This window comes from Coturnix japonica, chromosome Z (assembly GCF_001577835.2).
Source record: "Coturnix japonica isolate 7356 chromosome Z, Coturnix japonica 2.1, whole genome shotgun sequence".
Taxonomy (NCBI): domain Eukaryota; kingdom Metazoa; phylum Chordata; class Aves; order Galliformes; family Phasianidae; genus Coturnix; species Coturnix japonica.
Window position 1 is genome coordinate 47,514,704 of NC_029547.1, and position 19,438 is coordinate 47,534,141.

Sequence of the window (19,438 nt, forward strand, 5' to 3'; positions counted from 1 at the left end):
TGCCATGCAGCACTGGGTCCCTGACAAACCAGGGCCAGGTATCAAGATGTCACACTTTGAGGAGGGAAGGAAGAAGGCTGGGTTTTCTTTTAAGATTTTAAATTTGAAAGGTCATCATCCACAGGCACGTGGAGCAGAAAGAAGGAACCCAGAGGGAGGAGTTCTGCACAGATGTCCTTTCGCATCGTGTTTTTCAGTGAGATGTGCTGAATGCATTTCTGGGCCTGAGGGAAAAGGATTCGGGGAAGCTCAGAAACAGTCAGCATGAGGATAATAAGCAGAGAGATGAAAAATATAGCAGTCTCAGGGGCTGTGCTGGGAGCACCAGAGGTCAAAAGCCACGATGACGATGCAGTGCCCAGACTTTTCCCAGTCTGTGCACCTGAGCCCTCCCAAATGTTACATGAAAAAAGCAGCTTGGAGTCTGACATGGGCACATGGCACACGGATGTCTGCTGCCTGCAGGTTGGAAACTGAATTGAAGCACAGTGAGGACAGGATTATCTGCCAGCTGAGCACCTGACGCACTCACACAGAAGATAATTCTGTCATCCACCATCTCCAAGGGGCAGCCCCTTGGCAGCAGCAGTCATCTGGGAAATCCATCACTATTTGATTGCGACAGTCTTTGTCTGCTAGAAATAGGTTTTCCTATGGATATTTCACAGTACTGGCCAGGGTAACAAAATGACTTGAAAAATGCATGGAAAGAAGTGTAGGTTGTGTGAGATCTGTATACCCATGTCCACATTAAGACACCTGTCTATATATGCTAAACCGAGTGGATCTGTTCTAGGATCCTGCAATATAACAGCCAACTCGGAAAGATTCCTCCTCAAACTCATACACACAGATAAAAAGTTTTGAGTACTTTCCAAGAGCAAGCAAAATCATGTATTTGAATAGATTTGAAACCAGCAGTTCTTAAAAGTGGGCTAGAAATTGGGCTGGCAAAACAAGAAGTTAAGAAGACCTTCAGCATCAGTATGAGCATATTCTCACTTCTGAGAATCCTTTACTAAATTCATCTTTATTGATTATATTTGCACAAGTGAACTGCAGTGACAGAACGAGATGGGATGATCTGAACACACGGAGGTCTGGTGTGCACATGTCATATACACACCAATACCTTTGGGTATTTTCAACACCTTCTGACCTCTACCCTTAGGGAAAAAAGTTTCAATGCTAGCTGAAACTTTAGCAACAGATTTACATTTATGTTGTCAAAAATTGGATCCCCATTCACCTTAAAAATACCAGCTACTTCTGAGAGAGGTATTCTAAAGGATATAATGGTGGCAGAGCTTTGTCCCTGGGAATGTAGAGAGACCCTCACCTGTGCATTTTCTGTCGTAATAATGCAGGAAAACTACATTTAAATGTGTCAAAGCAATGAAATTCTGAATTGACTGAGAAAGATGGACAGGCCAACACCAAAGATGTACCCTTTTGGCAGCCAACACACCCCACAGCTCTCAGGAGAAAACAAACTTCTGCACCAGTAACAAGCTTCATTTGCCACAGAAGATCTTGCATCTGCTCCAGCTGAACTACTTAGGAAGATCTCTGTTGCCACTCAGAGCAGCATGATTGTGCTCCTGGTGTACATCCTGGAGGGGATGTACTCCAGGTGATCTCTCAGTCCTGTGAACATGTATGTGCAGGAATCATCGTTTCCAAATGTGGAGTAGCACGGGAAAAAAACCCTCCCTTGTTCATTCTTTAATTATCTTTCACAGTATGAGGCACAAATGTACATTATACAGAAAAGAGTGTAACATGTAACATCTGCAACTTCCTGATGGCCGAGAGACTAAATGTGCATGCTGTAAAGGTTGCTAGTGGGTGAGCAGAGCTCTAAGTTGAAGGTATGGCCACAGAGTGGAGGTTTGGGGTATCCCATCTAAAAGTTGTTCACATTTTTTTCTAATGCACATGCTACATAATTGTCAGTTCTGACACATGTAGAAAGCTATCCATAAGGACTTTGTGGTTTTTACTTGGTAATGTAGTAAAGTGAATACTGACTTGCTACTGTACATTGAGAACTGAGCACTATGTGGCTACTACAATCTAATTTATTTAATTAAGTAGTATTTTAACTGACACATCTGTAAAACATAATGGTTGTGCCAGAACTACTATCCCCAAGTATAACTAATAATCCTGGCTCATCTTGTATTATAACCAAACTACTAGTAAAATACTTGTAACTCATTTATGCATCCCCAATTCACTTTTGGATTCAACCATTCACCGCGCCCTTTTCCAGTCTCCACCAAGGCTGTAACAGTCAGAGCCATGTGAAGGAAGCAGTAGCCAATGCCTGTTGCTGACATCACCTCCTCTCACTCCTGCATTGCTTCCCATCCTGTAGAAGAGAGACCAATCTCAAAGGCATCACTATCCCACATCACTGGGCTTCTTGTGTGTTAGCATAGGAGCATTTTCTACAGAGTGCTGTTCAGCCACATCTGTAATGCAGGGGTGAAGATAAGAACTGAGCCTGTCACTGACACCACCAGGAATAACCACAGGAAGATCCGATCCAGGACTTGAGCTACAAATTTCCAGTCTTGGACAACCTGTGAAGGAGAGAGGAGAAGCAAACAGGAACAGCAAGGAGGCCAGTACGCTGTTGGTGCTACTACACATATTTCAAGTCCAAAAAATCTGCTTTTAAAAATCAGAAGATTGCAACGTGCCACAGCCTGAAACCAACACAGGTCAACTTTTTAACAGCCATACCTGCCAGTCTATCAAAACACCAGGGCATTTTCATGGTATAAGCATGTGATAACCAGACTTCTTTCAGGCTGTGCAAAAGTTTTAGCTAAGTATATAGGTAAAAGCTTACAGGCTGAAGCCTGAGGATGTCTTTATAACAATTTAGGTTTCTTCTAACTTAACTGCATTTCCCTTGCAGGACCAGGAGTTGGCTCTAGCAAAGCACTTTGACGCAGATGTTACTTGCAGTACGAGTGGTCCCACCAGCTTGTGTTTGCTTAAGTGCTCTGCTGGCTCACACTGCATGCATTTAGAAGGGAGGCTTTGCATTGTGTCTACTGGCACAAACCCGAATAAATGGAAGCACTGTTTATTAAACAGATTCAAGGGACTTTTTTTTTTATGGTAACTCAAGCCTCAAAGAGGCTTCAGTTACTAAAAGTAAGTTACTAAAAGTAACTGTCCATGCTTCAGTCATGGACACTACATGCTCACGTACTGCACGTTCGGTTTAGTGCTCATCACTCTGCTGACATCATCAGCAAAATTTAAACAAAGCCCTGGCTTTTGCTAGGAAAATGCTAAGAGAACTTCTTCTCTGCTGGTTGCCTTGCTTGGCTGTCCTACCCTTATGTGAAGTGCACTGTTTATGGACACATTACTTAATTAACTTCTAAAATTTGCCATGTTAATAGCCAGGTGGATTGCTGGCTATTAATGGAGGAGAAGATGGTCTAAACAAACTTTTGTTTGTGCAAGCCACAAAGACCCCAGCTCTAAACATGGCACCTACACTACATAGAATAGCTGGGAGACCAAGAGTGAGCCCTAGCAATTGTCATAAAACTTGCCTAGAACAGTTGTGACAGACACAATTTCAGAGCATGTGGCAACTCAGGATTTCCAGATTTGCTTCTGTCCCCACCTTAACCAAGGCCAGGTTATTTAAATACTCCCAAGACAGGAATTCCTCCGGAACAGCCAGCTGTGGCCCCTTCCATATGGGAAGAACAGAGACTCCCACAACACAGTGCTGTTCTTGAAGTAACAGGCTTTCCCACACCAAGGAGGGAAAGCCCCCAGAACACGTGCAAGAGGAATGCAAGGGGAAGAAGCAGACAGAAAGGCATGCAGAAAAGGAAAAACTTGGAAGTCGGTGCTGTGTAGGAGGCTGTGACATCTTCTTGCCCTTCCTTCACCTACCTGCCTGATGAAGTGCTCCTTTTTAACGTGCCTGGAAATGTACCGAATGGAATCAGCTGCCTTTTCCAGAAAGGCAATCACGATCTTCTCTCCATCTTTGCTTGCTTGTGTTTCTGCTTTCCTGAGAGTTTTAATTTCAAGGTGGTTTCCTTTTCCTCAGTGTCCGAGAAGGAATAACGGTCTACATGTCCCTTCATGCAGAGCAGCCGAGGCAGCTTCTGGAGGAAGAGTCTTTTAACCCAGGGAGCCATAGGGTGATAAGTTGCTGAGGAGCGGTGGTGGACGTTGATGACAAAGACAGTCACAATGATAGAGAGGGTCACAAAAATCATGATGAACAGCAGATACTCACCAATCAGAGGGATGACTTTGGAAGAAGAAGGGATTATTTCCTCAATCACTAAAAGGAAAACAGTGAGGGAGACTAGAACTGAAGTGGACAATGAGAGCTTTTCTCCTTCATCTGAAGGCAGGTAAAACACCAGGACAGTTAGAAAAGACAATCCCAGGCAAGGGATTATTAAGAAAAGAGTGTAGAACAGTGGAAGGCGTCTCAACACAAAGGAATAGGTGACAAATGGGTAAGAGTACAGCCCATCCTTCCTGTTGCCTTTCATACCTTTGGCATTTAAGATCTCCCACTCCCCGTTATCAAAAAAATCTTTCCTGTCTACATTTTCATCCACGAGAATCAAGTCCACCATACTGCCATCGTATGTCCATGACCCAAATTTCATGGAGCAGTTCTGCCTGTCGAATGGGAAGAAGGTTACATCCATCGTGCAGGAGCTCTTGTAGCTGGCTGGTGGCATCCAGGTCACCACTCCATTGTATTTCACTATGGCTTTGGTCATCAGGGACCCTTCAAAACGTCCATCAGCACTGAGAGTCAGACAGAAAGAAACAGTACCAAGTTCAGAGTGCCCCAGAGCTACCCCCCCCTCCTCCCCCCCAGGCCCATCGAGGAAAGCCAACATTCATACTGCCTATATAAACAGCTTTCCAAGAGTGTAGACAAGCTTTATGATAGCCGATGTGTCACATCCATGCTATGGCCTAAGCCTGGAGTAAGAAACATGCTACTCACTTTTCAAACAGAACAATGTCAGGAAGCCACAGGGACTCAGAAGGGACACGGATAGCAGTGATCCCACCATATTCGTCTGGATTCCAGGAGAGCTTGTGGTCCATCCATTCCTGCAATGAGTCAATGGAGTCCTCTGCCTGCTGAGCCCCCAACAGCCTCATTCCTTCTCTCACCATCTGCCTCATGGTTCTGTATTGTACAGCACCAAGGGCAGAGCTTGGCATATGACTAAGGAGCTGCAGAAAGGATGTCATGCAGGCATGGCTGGGAGACATTAATCCCCATAAGCGCTGTCCCTTCAGCCAGAGGTGGAACCTCATAAAAAGGCCTATCGAGGCAGCCTCAAAGTAGGCACTTGTGCATAGTACTGTCTGTTTTCCTATAGATATTTCACAGTACTGGATGGGAGACAAAGATGACTTGAGCTATTTTATGATTCAGTAATGGTAGTAACGTCAATGTGTAAGATCTTTTATAGAATGGTCTACATTAAGACATCTATCTCTACATTCTTTATTACGCTGTCCCTGCAATACAAATCACTGTTGTTTCATGAGGAAGATCAGACTACAATTACAGGAAAACTGACATGATCATGTTGCAAAGAATTTGGCTACAATTCTAAAGGCATATATTTTATTTTTATATAAAATATGCAAAAATCAAGAAGAGTCCTGACCATTTTCATCACATTGAACTGCTGTATCTTGTTTGTTACCTGGAGAAAGCCTAGCAAAGTGGCACCAGCAACCCAGAAACTGAGGTGCAGTGAAAAGTTATCTCTCTGATCTCATTCACGATATGGTTTTTCAGCTTCTCACAAGAGTGGCAGCAAGGGGAAACATGATCTGCAGATTGTGGCTAATACAATGAAGCAAATAACAAAGCACTTTCCATTAATCTCCAACACTGGGAGCTCCTCAGGGATCAGCCATCCTAGATCAATTTCCATCAGAAGCGAAAGATAAACCTAGAAGCAATATTCTCTGCTTCTTCTCCCATCATACCTGTCTTTCACAGCCATACCCACTTGTTACTGCAGACCTTTACAGCAACCCAAAGCCTCCACACAGACCCAGGTAAGATCAGAGTGCCTTCCTCCTCCAGGAGCAGAGGAGGGATAGGGCCCAAGGTCATGCATGGGTGCTAGGTTGGTAGAGCTCTCCTAAGCCTTGCAGAATGCCTAGGTTATCTGTGTATCTGCAGCACTTTTCCCTCCCCCATGCCCCATGCATTGATTTCTCTCCAAGCTAAAGTGCTCTTTCATGTCTGCAAGGCAAATAGTTGTGTGTCTCCTTGCTAGAGCAGAAAATAGACTGCATGAAGAATTTAAAGATGAACAGTTTAAAACGGGAATCTCCCTATGGGCTATGCTGACCTGAACTGTAGCAGTAGATGCAAAGTTCCTTTTCCTCTCAGCTGTCTGCCTTCACAGATTCCCCACTATTCTCTCTGCCAAACTCCTTGCCCCTGGGCTGTAACTCAGGTTGTTCAGTCAGTGAAGTCAGGTCAAGAAACACTGGGCCCAGGCTTAGCAATTAATTCTACAACTTGCCCAACAACAGATAAATCTCAGAAACCACTGAAACTTCTCTGCACCTTCCATGTTTGCCAGGAAGCCCTTTGCCAGTTCCTAGCATCTTTAGAACGTGGACTTGAGAGGGAAAAGAAAAAAAAAATAAAAAAAGAAAATCCTTAGAACTGAGCTTTGCTCATCTAAGAAAAGCCAAGGTCATGCATAGGAATGATATCTCTGATTCCCTACTCACCTCACACACTTAAGGTGACTACCAGCCTCCCCTGACCTCCTCAGCTCTTGCAGAGTAAGGAGCTCTGAGTCTTTGGAAAGGTTTGGGTGTTCTTCATTTTTCCCTAACTGAAAGATACTTTAATGCTGCTTAGTTTTAGGCATCTTTTCTCAGCTGTTGTTCTTGCAATTTCTAACAATATCCTGGGCATTGAGCTGTATGTGAAACCAGCTCACACTAAGCCTATGGGAATGTGTGACTCCTAGAACAGAACACCCGGGTGTTCAGTGCTCAGCCCATCCTCCTGGGGACATCAGCATATGTGAAAACCAGTGACCATGTCTCACCTATTTTCTGCTTTGCACTTCATTATGTCCTTGACAGCCCATCTGAGAGTCCTCAGAACCCTCAGAAGGAATGCTAGAAAGAATAGCGCCCAGCAGGAACCCTTGTGAACACCTTAGTGTTTGGTTATCCTAGGGAGCTGCCCTGGCTAAAACCTGAGCTCGGTTTCCAAACACCTGCAGAGGAGTGGCATGTCTGCAGTGCAATTTCCTGGGTAGGTCTTTCTTTTATCCATGCTTTAAGGCAGAGGAATCAGAGAAAATGGTTTCCTTCTCCTCACACCTGAGAGGCAAGGAAAAGATGGTGGCATTGCTCGAGCCCTGTAGCATGCTCAGAGGAACCTGCAGCAGAACCTGTTTTCCTATGGTGTGAGTGGTGACACAGGCTCCAAATCAGGTTAGTGTTGTGAACAAAAAAGGTGCCCCACATGAACATCTGACCAGGTCTGCCCCAAATGCATTAATACATTTACAGAAATGCCACACAGACAGACAGAGGGAGGAAGGCTGTCCCAGGGCATAGGAGTCTTTTTGTCCTGGATAGAGGAACTGGCCAAGGGAGAGGCCATCTTTTTGCATAGTACCTGTACAGCATCCAGAATCTCACACCATCCCAGAGCTCAGTCACTGCAGGGCTACAGACATCAAACTGAGGACACAAACTGAGCTGTGCTTGCCCTTCATCAGCCCAGCAATCTGGGAACTACTTCTTACAGCACCATTCTCTGCAAGCCTTGGGTACTGTGTCCTCTCCCTAAGATCATCTGACACATCTATAGATGCTCACATGGCTGAGAGACTTAAAATAATTGTCACAAGATCAATAAATCAGTGCAATGTAATCTAAACCAAATACAGTGTTCTTCAGGAGTGAAGGAGACCTAACAGTTCAGCTTGTACTTTTCCTTCTCTTGTGTAAATTACTTCCAGAAGCAAGACAGAGAGTTATGACTAACTTGCACAAATGCCACAGATTTTAACCTGGGGAGTTTAACATGCTGACCCTTTTTTTCTCTTTACTTGTGCTGAAGAAGAAACCTATCTTAGCTTAGGCAAGGGACACAGTGCTCGGATGACCTCTATGTCTGAGACAGGATAGTTCCTCAGTGCACAGGCAGCATCCCAGAACAACTATCACAGCTCCAGGAGATGTTACTTCCCCACAATACAGCTGGCTTGGGCTCATAGCTGGGATGCAGTCCAGAAAGAGAGTACCCTGCATCCTGAAAGCTCACTGTCTGCCTCTACTCCCCTTCTGACACTAGCTGAAGGGAGAGGAGAACTTCACACAGGCATATGTGGCACTGAGTTTGTCATGGATGGTGATGGACAGAGTGGCAGGCTGTAGCAGCCCTTATCCTTGCTGCACTCAGCAGCTTTGCAGTGGATAGGAAGCTCTGAGGTCATCTGATTTACCTGCTTCAGCCACACGTTGGTCGTCATCAGCTGGTTCTTCTCATCCTAAGGCAACACAAGGTAGAGAGGCTTGTAATACCAGGACAGACAGAGGAAACAAGCCCTACATATGCTCCAGCAAGACCCATCTTAGCCCCCATGGAGCCAGGTGTTAAGGCACAAGGAGGTGACGGGTCTAGGACAGACAGTGGGGTAGCTCATGTCCCCATGCTGCCCAACCTGAGTCAAGTCTAGGCAAGGAGAAGACAACACATGGAAACAAAGCACAAAAGGGAACTTGTCTTCTGCAGAAGGAAGAGCATTGCTGCCATCTGTCACCCTCTCACCCTCCCCCCCTGTGCAAACCCCACTGTGAACTGCATAGATGAATGGGAAAGGGAAGGGGAACCCACACGTAGGTTGTCTGGTTCACCCCAGGCCTGGATCTGTGTGGCTGAGTCACCTGCTGGTTTTGGCCTGGGCAGACCTTACCTGGAACAAGCAATACCCAGCCAACCTCACATCTTCCCACCCTGTCTTGTACCTTGTTATCTTATCAAATGCAAGCCCAGGGACAGCCTCTGATGTGACAAGGCTTTATTGATGGGAGCTGCAGACAGGAGGGGGCCTTCAGGTTTATTGGAAGACCAAGGAGCCCCAGAGCAGCTGGAGGTCCCACCCTGGCACCACACCAGGCAGTGCTTTGTTGCTTGACCAGTGCATGTTGTGTCAGGAAGCAAAGGCCAGCAGCACAACCAGCATCACTGCAAGGAACAGGGCTCTCCACAGGAGAAGCAGTGCTTCATTGAGCCTGACACAGCGCTTACCACGTCCACAAGCTGTGATATCTTTAACCCAAAGAGGACTTTGATGGTGTCATTGGAGTTTTCCACAGGGCGGACCCATTTCTGATAGCCTTGAAATAAGTGCCTCAGGAGCGCATCCTCATTCTCTGCAACTGAACCAAGGGCAGCCACATCTGGAAGACAGAAAGGCATGCAGGAGGGCAGGTGTGGGATGGCACAGCCCAAGGGGATCAGCCTGGCTAATGACACCTCAGGTTCTCCAGATACCTGTGGGATAGTGTGGAAAGTCATGGGGAGCAGCGGGGTTATTCCTGGCTGACAGCTAGAAAGAGCAGCAATAAACTTTGGACATTCCATGTACATGGATTTTCACTTGCTCTCCTTCTGGAGCCAAGCTCTTTTCATTCATGCCGGTGACAGGGAACAAAGCAATGGGTGCAAACTTGAACACAGCATGATCCTGCTGTGCAGGTGATGTAAACTGCCACAGCTTTTTCAGAGAGGTGATGGAGCCTTCTTAGAGGTCTTCAAAAGTCATCCAGAAATGGACCTGTGCATCTTGTTATGAACATTTCTGCTGAGTCAGGGTTGGGCCAGACGGACCCAGAGGTCTGTGCCAATCCCACTCCTGCTGTGATTCTGTTTATATGACCTTTTTGCAATAGAAACTTCCCACCCAAGCGTATGGATGTGGATTGTGTGATTTTCTTACTGTGGGGCCTGTAAACCAGACAAGAGTGACCCCTACACAGCTCTTGGAGATGAATCCTTTTCCTGAGTTCACAAGGAGGAGCAAATCATAGGAGAAAACAAACAAACAAACAAATAAATAAATATTAAGGTGCTCTCCCTGACAGAAAAAGGTTACAGCACCAGGGGAGCAAAAACCAAAAGCCATCCAGCTTTCAGCAGGAGGAACTGGGCACTCAGGGCTGGGTCTGCACCTGCAAGGCCTGGGACTCCCCCAGCTATGCCCTGCACCTTGGAAGGGCAGGGCAGCTCAGAACTGATATCCCCCACCTCTCCTCAATGCCAGCCCCACTAGCACTCTGCCTCTTCCTTGGTACACATGCTGGACCCAAAGGTGCATGATCTCACCTTGTTTCAGAGTGCCCCAAGGGGAAAAAGGATTGGGTACTGCATCCTTGTGCCAGGACAGCCACAGTTCTGCCCCGCTGCTGCCTCACTTCCACCACACACACATCTTGCCAGCCCCACTGTGCAAAGGCAGTCTGTGCCCCCTTTGACAGCCCTTGGGCACGGCAGGTTCAGCTTCAGCTGGTGAGGGGCAGCCCTGCAGCCTCAAGCCCAGCAGCCCCACTGGAGAGATAGCTGGAGGCACATGCTCCTGGGAGGTGAAGAAGAGCAGAAAAAAGACAACTGGGGCTCTCGTAAGGCAGACTCAGTACACACACAGGGGACAGTTTAAAAGTACAAGTTTTTAATGAGAAAAAAAAATGTACCAGGGGGAAAAAAAAAAAATAAAAAGCCTCAGAGCTCTGTTGATCACCTCAAGATAAAGCTTCAAAGAAACACTGAAGAAAGCCTTTGGAAAAGCTGAGACATGGGCAGCAGGCTAGATTTCCTGAGCTTATCACACAGAACAGAGAGAGGACAAAACTTTTGGTGCTCCGTATTAGGTTGCCACAAAGACAAGTAACTGAGAACCATTTGCCTCCATGCTTCAGCCTCTATGCCAGAAGCCCCCTGCCTTGCTGCAGTTTGTGCTGGTGGCAGCTCGTTACAGGAACAGGAACTTTGGGAGGGCTGGTCAGGGGCTCTGCCACACAAACCTGCACCCCCTGAGAAAGGCTGGCAGGACACCTCATCAGCTCATCTGGGGCATTTCGCTGTACTCCCCAAGACAGAGGTCTGCCAGTAACAGCAGTGAGAGCAAAGCCTTGGTTCTTTGCTTAATTCCTAACAGTGACCCCCCTCATGCACCATAAATCTCAAAGCCCTTTTGCCACTGAGGCTGCAATGCAAAGTCAGCAGCTGATACAGCACTGCCTTGGTGGTCTGACAGCGCTTGATGAGAACCAAAAGAAGCTGCATCTGCCTCATCCCAGTAAAGAGCAGCTAACTCTATGTCAGAAAATAAACACAAATCTGGAACATCTGTAGCTCGGTTTGAAAGAAGAAGAAATTGCTCTTACCTGATCGGCTCCAACACAGCGCACAGAGCATCAGACAAAGCATGGGCACAGCTGTAGCTTTTCCTTTAAATATAGTCCTTTCTTTTCATAGGCAAATTGATCTTGTCCTAGTAGGGGGCTACAATAATCTGGTTAAAACCTAAGGCAGACAGCCGAGCCTGCAAGGCAAGCAGGCACCTTTTGAGCCTCATCTTGCATCATTATGACGCTCCGTAAAGCACACTTCATTGATTTTCCATCAGCTGTCACATCCCGTAAGCCTAAAACAGGGCTCTGGGTCCTAAGCTCAGGCTGATGTGCTTGGGCTGGAATTCGGGTGGCTACAGCCACCGCTGTCTGGGATTCAAAATGAGGCAAAGCATTTAAGGGGGAGAAATGCATTTTGTGATGCTGCCAATTACTGCTGGGAAAAAAACAACAACAACAAAACCAAAACCAAACTAGGCTGCAAAACAGCCCCCAGAACATACCAAATGCCTGACAGATTGTTTGCTCCAGCTGTATCTGTAGGTCTGTCAAATGAAGCAACCTCCCTTAAGAGCTAACTTGTTTATTCATTTTTCATACTATAATGGCTATTTTACAGAAGAAGAAAAAAAAAAGGGGGGGGAGAGGGGGGAGGAGGGGGGGGAAAAAGAGGGTGCAAAACATTATAGGTGTTACGACATTTTCTGACATTGGGTCTCATCACACACACGTAGGGCAGCACACAAGTGCTCACAGGGAGCACTGGCCAGCACAGCAGCAGGTGCACACTGCTGCTGGCCCTGCATGTGGCAATGGCAGTAATGCCCTGGGCTGAGCTTCCTCTAGAGCCTGCCGTAAATCTCTGGGTTCATCTCCTGCATGCACCCCTACTGCTGTTTCTCTTTCAAAATGAAACTCACTGCACCATCTCTGCCTGCAGAAAGGCTTTTTTTGTTGGTTTTTTTTTTTACTCCTGAAATTTTCAGGTTGGAGAGCAGTGCAAAATTACTGCTGCATCCAGACCTAAAATGCTTTCTGCTCCAATGGATGCTTTCCATCTCTCTGCTGGCACAGTTTTCCTATATGCTCTCCACAAACAAAACAGTTCCTATTTGCATATCCTTAGAGACTGTCCTCATGCTCTAATGCACATTCATAACCCGGAGGAGTTTCCTTGCTTGCTGCCTTTTGTATGGCAAGTGTGCTTTTCTAGCAAGGTACAGATTTTGGTGCTGCAACAATCTGTTTAATTCAGATTTGCCTCATCTGAGGTCCGTGCAGAGGACTGATAACTGGCAGCTGTAACCTCATCATGTTATTCAGCTTCCTCTAGTGAAAAAGATGTCGTGTCTACACGGTTCAAAGTCATGTTGCTGCTACTGGAATGGGCTGCCCAGAGAATCCGTGGGGCCCCACGGAAATCTGCAGGCCTTCTGTTACTGCAATGGATGTGCCATGTTCACCTTGCAGGGCTGACCTTAGTCACAGGATGGGACTGCCTCTGGCAATTCTCCATTAGATGCTGCTGTACTGCAGGCTGAAGAGATGCTTGTCTTCAGAGCAGCCCAAGTAGCCCACTGCTTGGAGGTAATGAAGATCATAGAATCATAGAATTACCCAGGTTGGAAAAGACCTTGAAGATCATCAAGTCCAACCGCAACCTAACCATAGTACCCTAACTCTAAAAACCCTCTGCTAAATTATATCCCTGAGCAGATAACCTACCATCTGGCTTTTTAGACACTACATGGAGGTTGTTGGAGGGAAAGATGGTGTGTTTGCTTTACCATTGCCTCCATCCATTGACTGTGTTGAGCAAGAGACAGGGATCTCTCCTGCCTGATCTCTGGCTGCCAGAGTTGTCTGACAACCAGAGGAGGACACTGGGAAATAATTTGCTGCATTTTCTTGTGTTTGCTTGGTGATGGTGCCTCCCGTTTTCAAGCTGTCATCCAGATGTCCTCTCCAACACCTTGTGGGATATGGGGATGTGTGAATGCTCCATCCCTGAGATGATGCAATTTCTGAAGCATCGAGATGAAACCTGAACCTTCTCAACGCTTCACCTTTGCTCTCCCACAGGTCTCAGGGAACCTGTCCCTGACATCGGGTAGGGCTGAAGACTCCCACACCGCGAAGCTGGAGGAGGCAGCGGGCGGCAGAGCATCGCAGATACCTGCACTACCTGTGAGGCAGCCCGGCACCGCTGCTCCTTCCCGCAGCGTCCCGGGGGCACGACGGCCCTTTACTCCGCTTCCTCCCCCGACCCCACGACTCTCCCTCCCCCTCGCTCCCCTCTCCCCGCCCTCTCCGCGCATTGCTCCCCTCGTTCCGCACCGCTCCCAGGCGGGACGCGGCAGCACAGCACACGGGCACGGCTGCTGTACGGCGTTTATTGGGCCTGCTGCGAGAGAGCAGAGCGGTGGCGTGAAAGCTGACTGCTAGCGCGATGGACTTGTAGCTGCAGCGTTGCATAACGGTACCCCGGGCTAAGCAACGAGCTCTGAAAGCGTGCACGAATCTTGCGCTTCTGCTGGGACTGGTTTGTGACAGAAAGTGGAGCTTGCCTTGAGAGATGTAACCACAGCAGGAAGCAGCAGGTCTGCGTGAAGGGCTGATGGCAGCTTGTGGTGCACCAGGACAGGAGTTTGAGCCATGGCCAGGCTCTGTGAGCATAGGATGAGAAGAGGCATTTCAGTGCTGGGTCTTCTCAGTGCTTGCCTACCACGCTGGGCTTTCACCTGCCTCCCTTCCCTCTTCCACCACTCTCATGCACACGGAGACACAGGCAGGTTGCGAGCCCCCAAGTCTTCTGACACTGTACATCCCATGCAGCTGCCCCAAAACTATGTCCTGCTGAAAGCACTCCACAGTTCCATTGGGACTGGACACGCGGAGGGACATGGGCCACTGCTGGGATGCTGGCAGGTTCCTCATCACTGTGCGCACTTCAACCTTCCTGATGGATGGGGCGTTGCAGTCAGCATCAGATGCTTTTCCCCCCTTTTTCATTTCTAACTGCGCAGGGAGGTTTTGTTTGGAGTATGGCACTGTGTCTTTAGGCTTTGAAGTCCATTTCAGCACCCCGGAGATACTGCATAGGTCTGGAATTTGAGAATTTTCACAAGCGTTTTGTTTGAGTTGACAATTGTAGGTTAAGACCAGGTTCTGCCCTGATATTTTCTCAGACGGTCTTCCCATTTTATCAAGCCCTTCTGCAGCCTGAATTTTATCTGCAGCATTCTGGACTTGCTGTTTAGATGTCACAGCTGGGAGAATCTCAAAGGAAAATATATTGTCTTCACGGTTCACAGTTTGGCTGGCTGTGAAATAAACCTGTGAACTGTACACAGCTGCATCAGAGCCTGCACTGTGTCCGTCCCTGCAACAACCTGCTGTACTCTCAGTTCTGAAGGTAGCAGCTATCACATGGGAGATTTCCTTGCACTCCAGGGTGCCAGCTACTCCAAGCACTGTCATTGTTCCCTTTTCTTCTTTCTTCTTTCCACCCACTTCAGCCCTTTTATCTCTTAGGCACTTGTAAAACCCAGGGGGCAATGCCTGCCGCACCATATGGCCTCGATAAGCTGCCTGAATCTTGACAGCAGCTTTGTTCATTTCATCCAGCTCTCTTCGAACTTGGTAGCCTCTCCATGCTGCCTGAATCTTGGTAGAGGCTCTCTTCATTTCATCCAGCTCTCTTCGAACTTGGTAGCCTCTCCATGCTGCCTGAATGGTGGTAGCAGATTGAATTTGGTATTGGAGCTGCTGCTGTGCTTTGCTTTGCTGCAGCAGAGTTGGAGGCTCCCTTGAAGATACCATAATGCAACCAAGTGCTTCACCAGAAGGTAGAAAGCCCTGGTGTACATGAATATGAATAGGTGCAACAGCTCTGCTCCTGCCTGTGTTTGAGGGCATTTGCTCATGACGATTTCCAGTGTTAAAAGACATGTTTGCTTTGAAGATCCACATCTGCGCGGTTGATACAGAAGGAGATTCCTTCTTAGCTGTAGAAATGTCTCTCAATAAAGTCAGGCAGTAATTCTCCAGCTGTCTAGAAGACGAAGCTGCAGTGTTCACTGTAAATGCTTGGAGGCTCGTGTTCCTTTGTTTCTTGCTTTATTGTGTTACTGATGGTGTGCTGGAGCTCGTGGCTTTTTATTTTCCTGATCTTTCAATAAAAACAAATGTAGTTGTTGCAAATTTTCCTCTCCCGCTGCATGCCTCTTGCTGGCTGCTTGGATTTTATTATTTCCATAGTCTACAAATTCCCCATCATGTGCATTTTCAGCATATGTATGTTTCTGTGAAGAAAACAAGAAGTTGAACATTCTGTACTGAAGTCTGCAAGCACACAATAGCCTGATCAGACTGTGCTTCATGGACACAAGCCTTCAGTCTTGTGTTTTTGTGTGCTGTGATTTGTTCTACCATCCAGAGATTGACTAAAACATTTTCATTTTTCTACAGCTACTATTTTCATAGACTAAGCAGCATCAGCACCAGAAGTCTCAGCCATCTTCAGCCTCACAAAACTCAGAGTCTGAATTTTGTGCCACAGAGCAACACGACAGGTGCCCGTGCCTTCACCTTTATCTTTCAGAAACAGAATGGAAAGGCCAAGAGAAATAAATACAAAAGAATGAGCAAGTGTTGAATCCCTGCTTGGATGCAAAAGTGTTGGCTCTCTGGTTCTGACCATTTCCTTTCATGCTGGGAGTTCTTCAGAAGCTTCCCATTCCAAACACTCAGCAGCAGCACACCCTGTGAATATAGTACACTCACCTTACCTGGGCACTGCATTGCTGAAATTGTATGCGCCTGGCTTCCTAGGTGACCAGTGAATGAGAATATACCTTCATCTGAAGTGCTGCAAAAGGAAAAGAAGCCTGCCCCACCTAACAACACTGATTCCAAACAGTGGCCAGTGACCAATGACCAGGTCCACTTAAGCTTGAAGCCACTGGAAATGACAAAAAACTTCAGGCTAGGATCCAGGCTGTTTAGTTGTCTTGTGAGCAAGAGGTGCCTGGTGTTTGAAGTACCCATCTTCTGCATGATATCCAATGCTTGCAGTTCTTGATAAGTAAGGAGGTCTGGGCCCTGGACTGATAATAGCCTAGACTCATTTTTTCAGGCTGTGGCAAAACAAATTTTTCCTACATGCTGAAATTCTACTCATCTACAGCCAAGAATTTTGTAAATTGGGAATTTCCGCATAAAAGTTGGGACACTCTGTTGAAAGGGGGTAGCTCCTATGAAAAGCATGAATTTTCTTTGAATCATTCCTGCTTAAAATGCAGAAATTTTTCCAGCAGCATCAAACCAACTGAACAGGTTTCATCTCTGTTACAGTCTTATACCCAAGCCAGGACCATAAATCCAGCTTCTCCATGGGAAACTGTGTGGCAGGAGTTTGTGGGTGTTTATTTAAAACCTCCTTCTAACTTGCTTCTGTCATTTCACAGCAGACATCAGTTCAGCCCATTGCTGTTCTGAAGCCTATCTCATGGTTTGAGCTGGTATGGGAACATTCTTGCTTGCCATGATGAGTCAGTATGATTTGGATTAATGTCAAATTTATATAAAGAATAAAATTTTACCAAGGGATCCCTTGAGATTAAATGGAAATATCCATAGGTAGGAAACAAAGGGATAGGATATGTCGAGCCATCATTAAGAGCAACTGTTTGAGCTTCCTTTTTAGCTGATTCATTATTAGGCTCCCAACTTAGAAGGTTAAATGCATATCCAGAACCCATTTTTCACTCACAATAACACCTAGAATTTCCTACCTCTAATAACTTATCACAGAAAGTCACCAGTCCCCGTATAAAAAAGACTATGCTCACAAAATTCAGCCTAGTCTATTGCAAGGTGTTTGCTCTATACATTAAAGCGTTTCCCAGTTGTGTTCATGAATGCATAGAAGCAAAACCAAGTTTAACTCCCAAGTGGCCCAGATGAAAGGACAGATTTTCAGCGACTTTTATTTTTTCAATTGTCTTTGATTTTCCTAAGAGGTGCTCAATTGTATTGAGTATGGAAGAAATAAGTGGACAAGCACACCTGTGCCTACAGTAGCTGTTCTGAGCTACAGTAGCTGTTCTGAGCAATATGATTAGCCTTGAAGTATGCTAAAGTTCTGTCATATTCAGCCAAAGAAGCTGAATATGAACACCAAATTATTACCATTGCACCTTACTAGAAAGAGTTCCTTATGAAGTACATAAAAACAAGAGTTGTTTTTTCTCTCACACCAGAATTCTCTGTTTACCAAAGCAGCCTCACTGACATGTCAGTGACTGTCCGGGGCAGTTAACCTAATTAACGATATGGTATCTAATGCCTGACTCCACCTAGCAAACAAAAGCTGTGGGGAGCAACCAGGGGCACAGGGCACAGGCCTGTGTGCTCTCATGGGAGGAGGCCAAGCGCTCTGCACACTGCTGGGAGGGCCGTGCTGGAAACAGGGCCAGCTCTGTGAAGGAGGGACAAGTACCAGCCTACAGCTTGCATGGCTCCTGGAGGGTCTGTGGAACAAATGCCACCATCCTAAGCTCTGCCAGGGCCCCAGGCTGCCTTTTCACTACTTCAGCCCAAGCTAAACAAACCAGGCTGCTGTCAGCACTGTCTGACTGCACTTATCACCCAGGTTGGTCCGCACTGGGGTCACTCCCTGCACTAGCATTCAGGGTGGCACACCTGTCTGAGACCACCAACAGTATGGAAAGTAGCAAAACATGGACTGCAGGAGCTCTCCACAGGGGCACTTTAGATTTCAGTTCCTCTGTGGGCAGTGAAGTTGAGCTCCTGGCTGCAAACGCTGCCAGACACAGGTAAACAGTCCTTAATGCTGGAGGGGCTGTTACCTTACCTTGTTCTCCCTGCAGCTGGTCCTCACGCCATGGTGGAACCCATCCCCTTGTGAGATCATGAGCAAACACCCATCATGTCACAGCTGGCTCTGCAGCTTGATAGCACGGAATGATGTGGCTGTGCCTTTTTCAGGCAGTGATGCCGCCTGGTACTCACCCATTTACCCAAAGCAGTTATCAGCTGAGACATTTTCACGTCCTGCACATTATGCAGAACACAGTAATATCAGTTAACAGTGTGTAGTGAGAGGCTGTTGTCTCACATCCCAAAAATCCTGTAGCTCTCCACAGCTGTAAATGAGCAGTCACACTGCTTGTTACTATGTTCAGGAGCAAAAAGAAGGGAAAGGCAGATGTGGTAATAAACACACTTCTGACGGTGTTAATAAAACAGACCAAACAAATCTTGGTAGGAGACGATAGCAATCTGGCAAAGGAGCAAGACAAGGCAGACAAGAAAAAGACAGTGAAAAGGTGTTTACATTTAGGACAAGATATAATGGCCTTGTGTTGTGTCAGGGGAGATTTGGGTTGGGTATTAGGAAGAACTCAGGAGAGGTGAGGCATTGGCACAGTATGCTCAGGGGGTGTTCAGGAGCTGTGCTGATGTAGCACTAAGGGACATGGTTGGTAGGCAACATCAGTAGTGGGTGGACAGTTGGACTAGATGATCTTAGAGGTCATTTTCAACCTTAATGATTGATTCTATGATTTATGATCATGAAAAGCTCCTAACTTTTTAGTAGGGAAACCCTCTAATGGAGAGGTCTTTCAGTGGTGAGATTCTTTAGTGGGCAGAGAAGTCTTACTTCTACAGACATACCACAGAAACGATGGCTTGAATAGGCAGTGTGTTCACAAGACTTTGTGGAGACAGTGCTGTGAAAAAGCACGACCACTGCCATCTACTGCATGCAGAAGCCTCTGACTCAGGGAGTACAACGTGTCAGCGGAGGCTAGTTTAGATTTGGTGCAGGAATCTGGGTTGTCATACAGAACTGAGAACACAGAAAGCACCGTTCATAGGCAGCAGTTTAATTATATATTAACGCTGAAGATACACGTCAGAGTTGATGATCTGGCATACCATTAATCAAAGAATTAAAGTAATAACAAGCTCGCTA

At 46.6% G+C, this 19,438-nt stretch overlaps 2 protein-coding genes across 2 annotated transcripts; both read right to left on the reverse strand.

Moving 5' to 3' along the window:
- Nucleotides 1-2,066: 2,066 nt before the first annotated feature.
- Nucleotides 2,067-11,961, reverse strand: LOC107306426 (neuronal acetylcholine receptor subunit beta-3-like). The gene is given in 7 exon segments (XM_015849585.2): nt 2,067-2,588; nt 3,934-4,034; nt 4,037-4,815; nt 5,021-5,130; nt 8,529-8,573; nt 9,335-9,486; nt 11,470-11,961. Coding segments are annotated over 7 exon segments (1,365 nt in total). The 5' UTR covers nt 11,513-11,961; the 3' UTR covers nt 2,067-2,453.
- Nucleotides 11,962-13,813: 1,852 nt separating this feature from the next.
- LOC107306403 lies at nt 13,814-18,420 on the reverse strand. Its single transcript, XM_015849524.2, has 2 exons — nt 18,314-18,420; nt 13,814-15,740 (listed from the first exon to the last, which is right to left on the reverse strand). The coding sequence occupies exon 2, from the start codon at nt 15,406-15,408 to the stop codon at nt 14,158-14,160; it is 1,251 nt and encodes a 416-aa protein (XP_015705010.1). The 5' UTR covers nt 15,409-15,740; nt 18,314-18,420; the 3' UTR covers nt 13,814-14,157.
- Nucleotides 18,421-19,438: the final 1,018 nt, after the last annotated feature.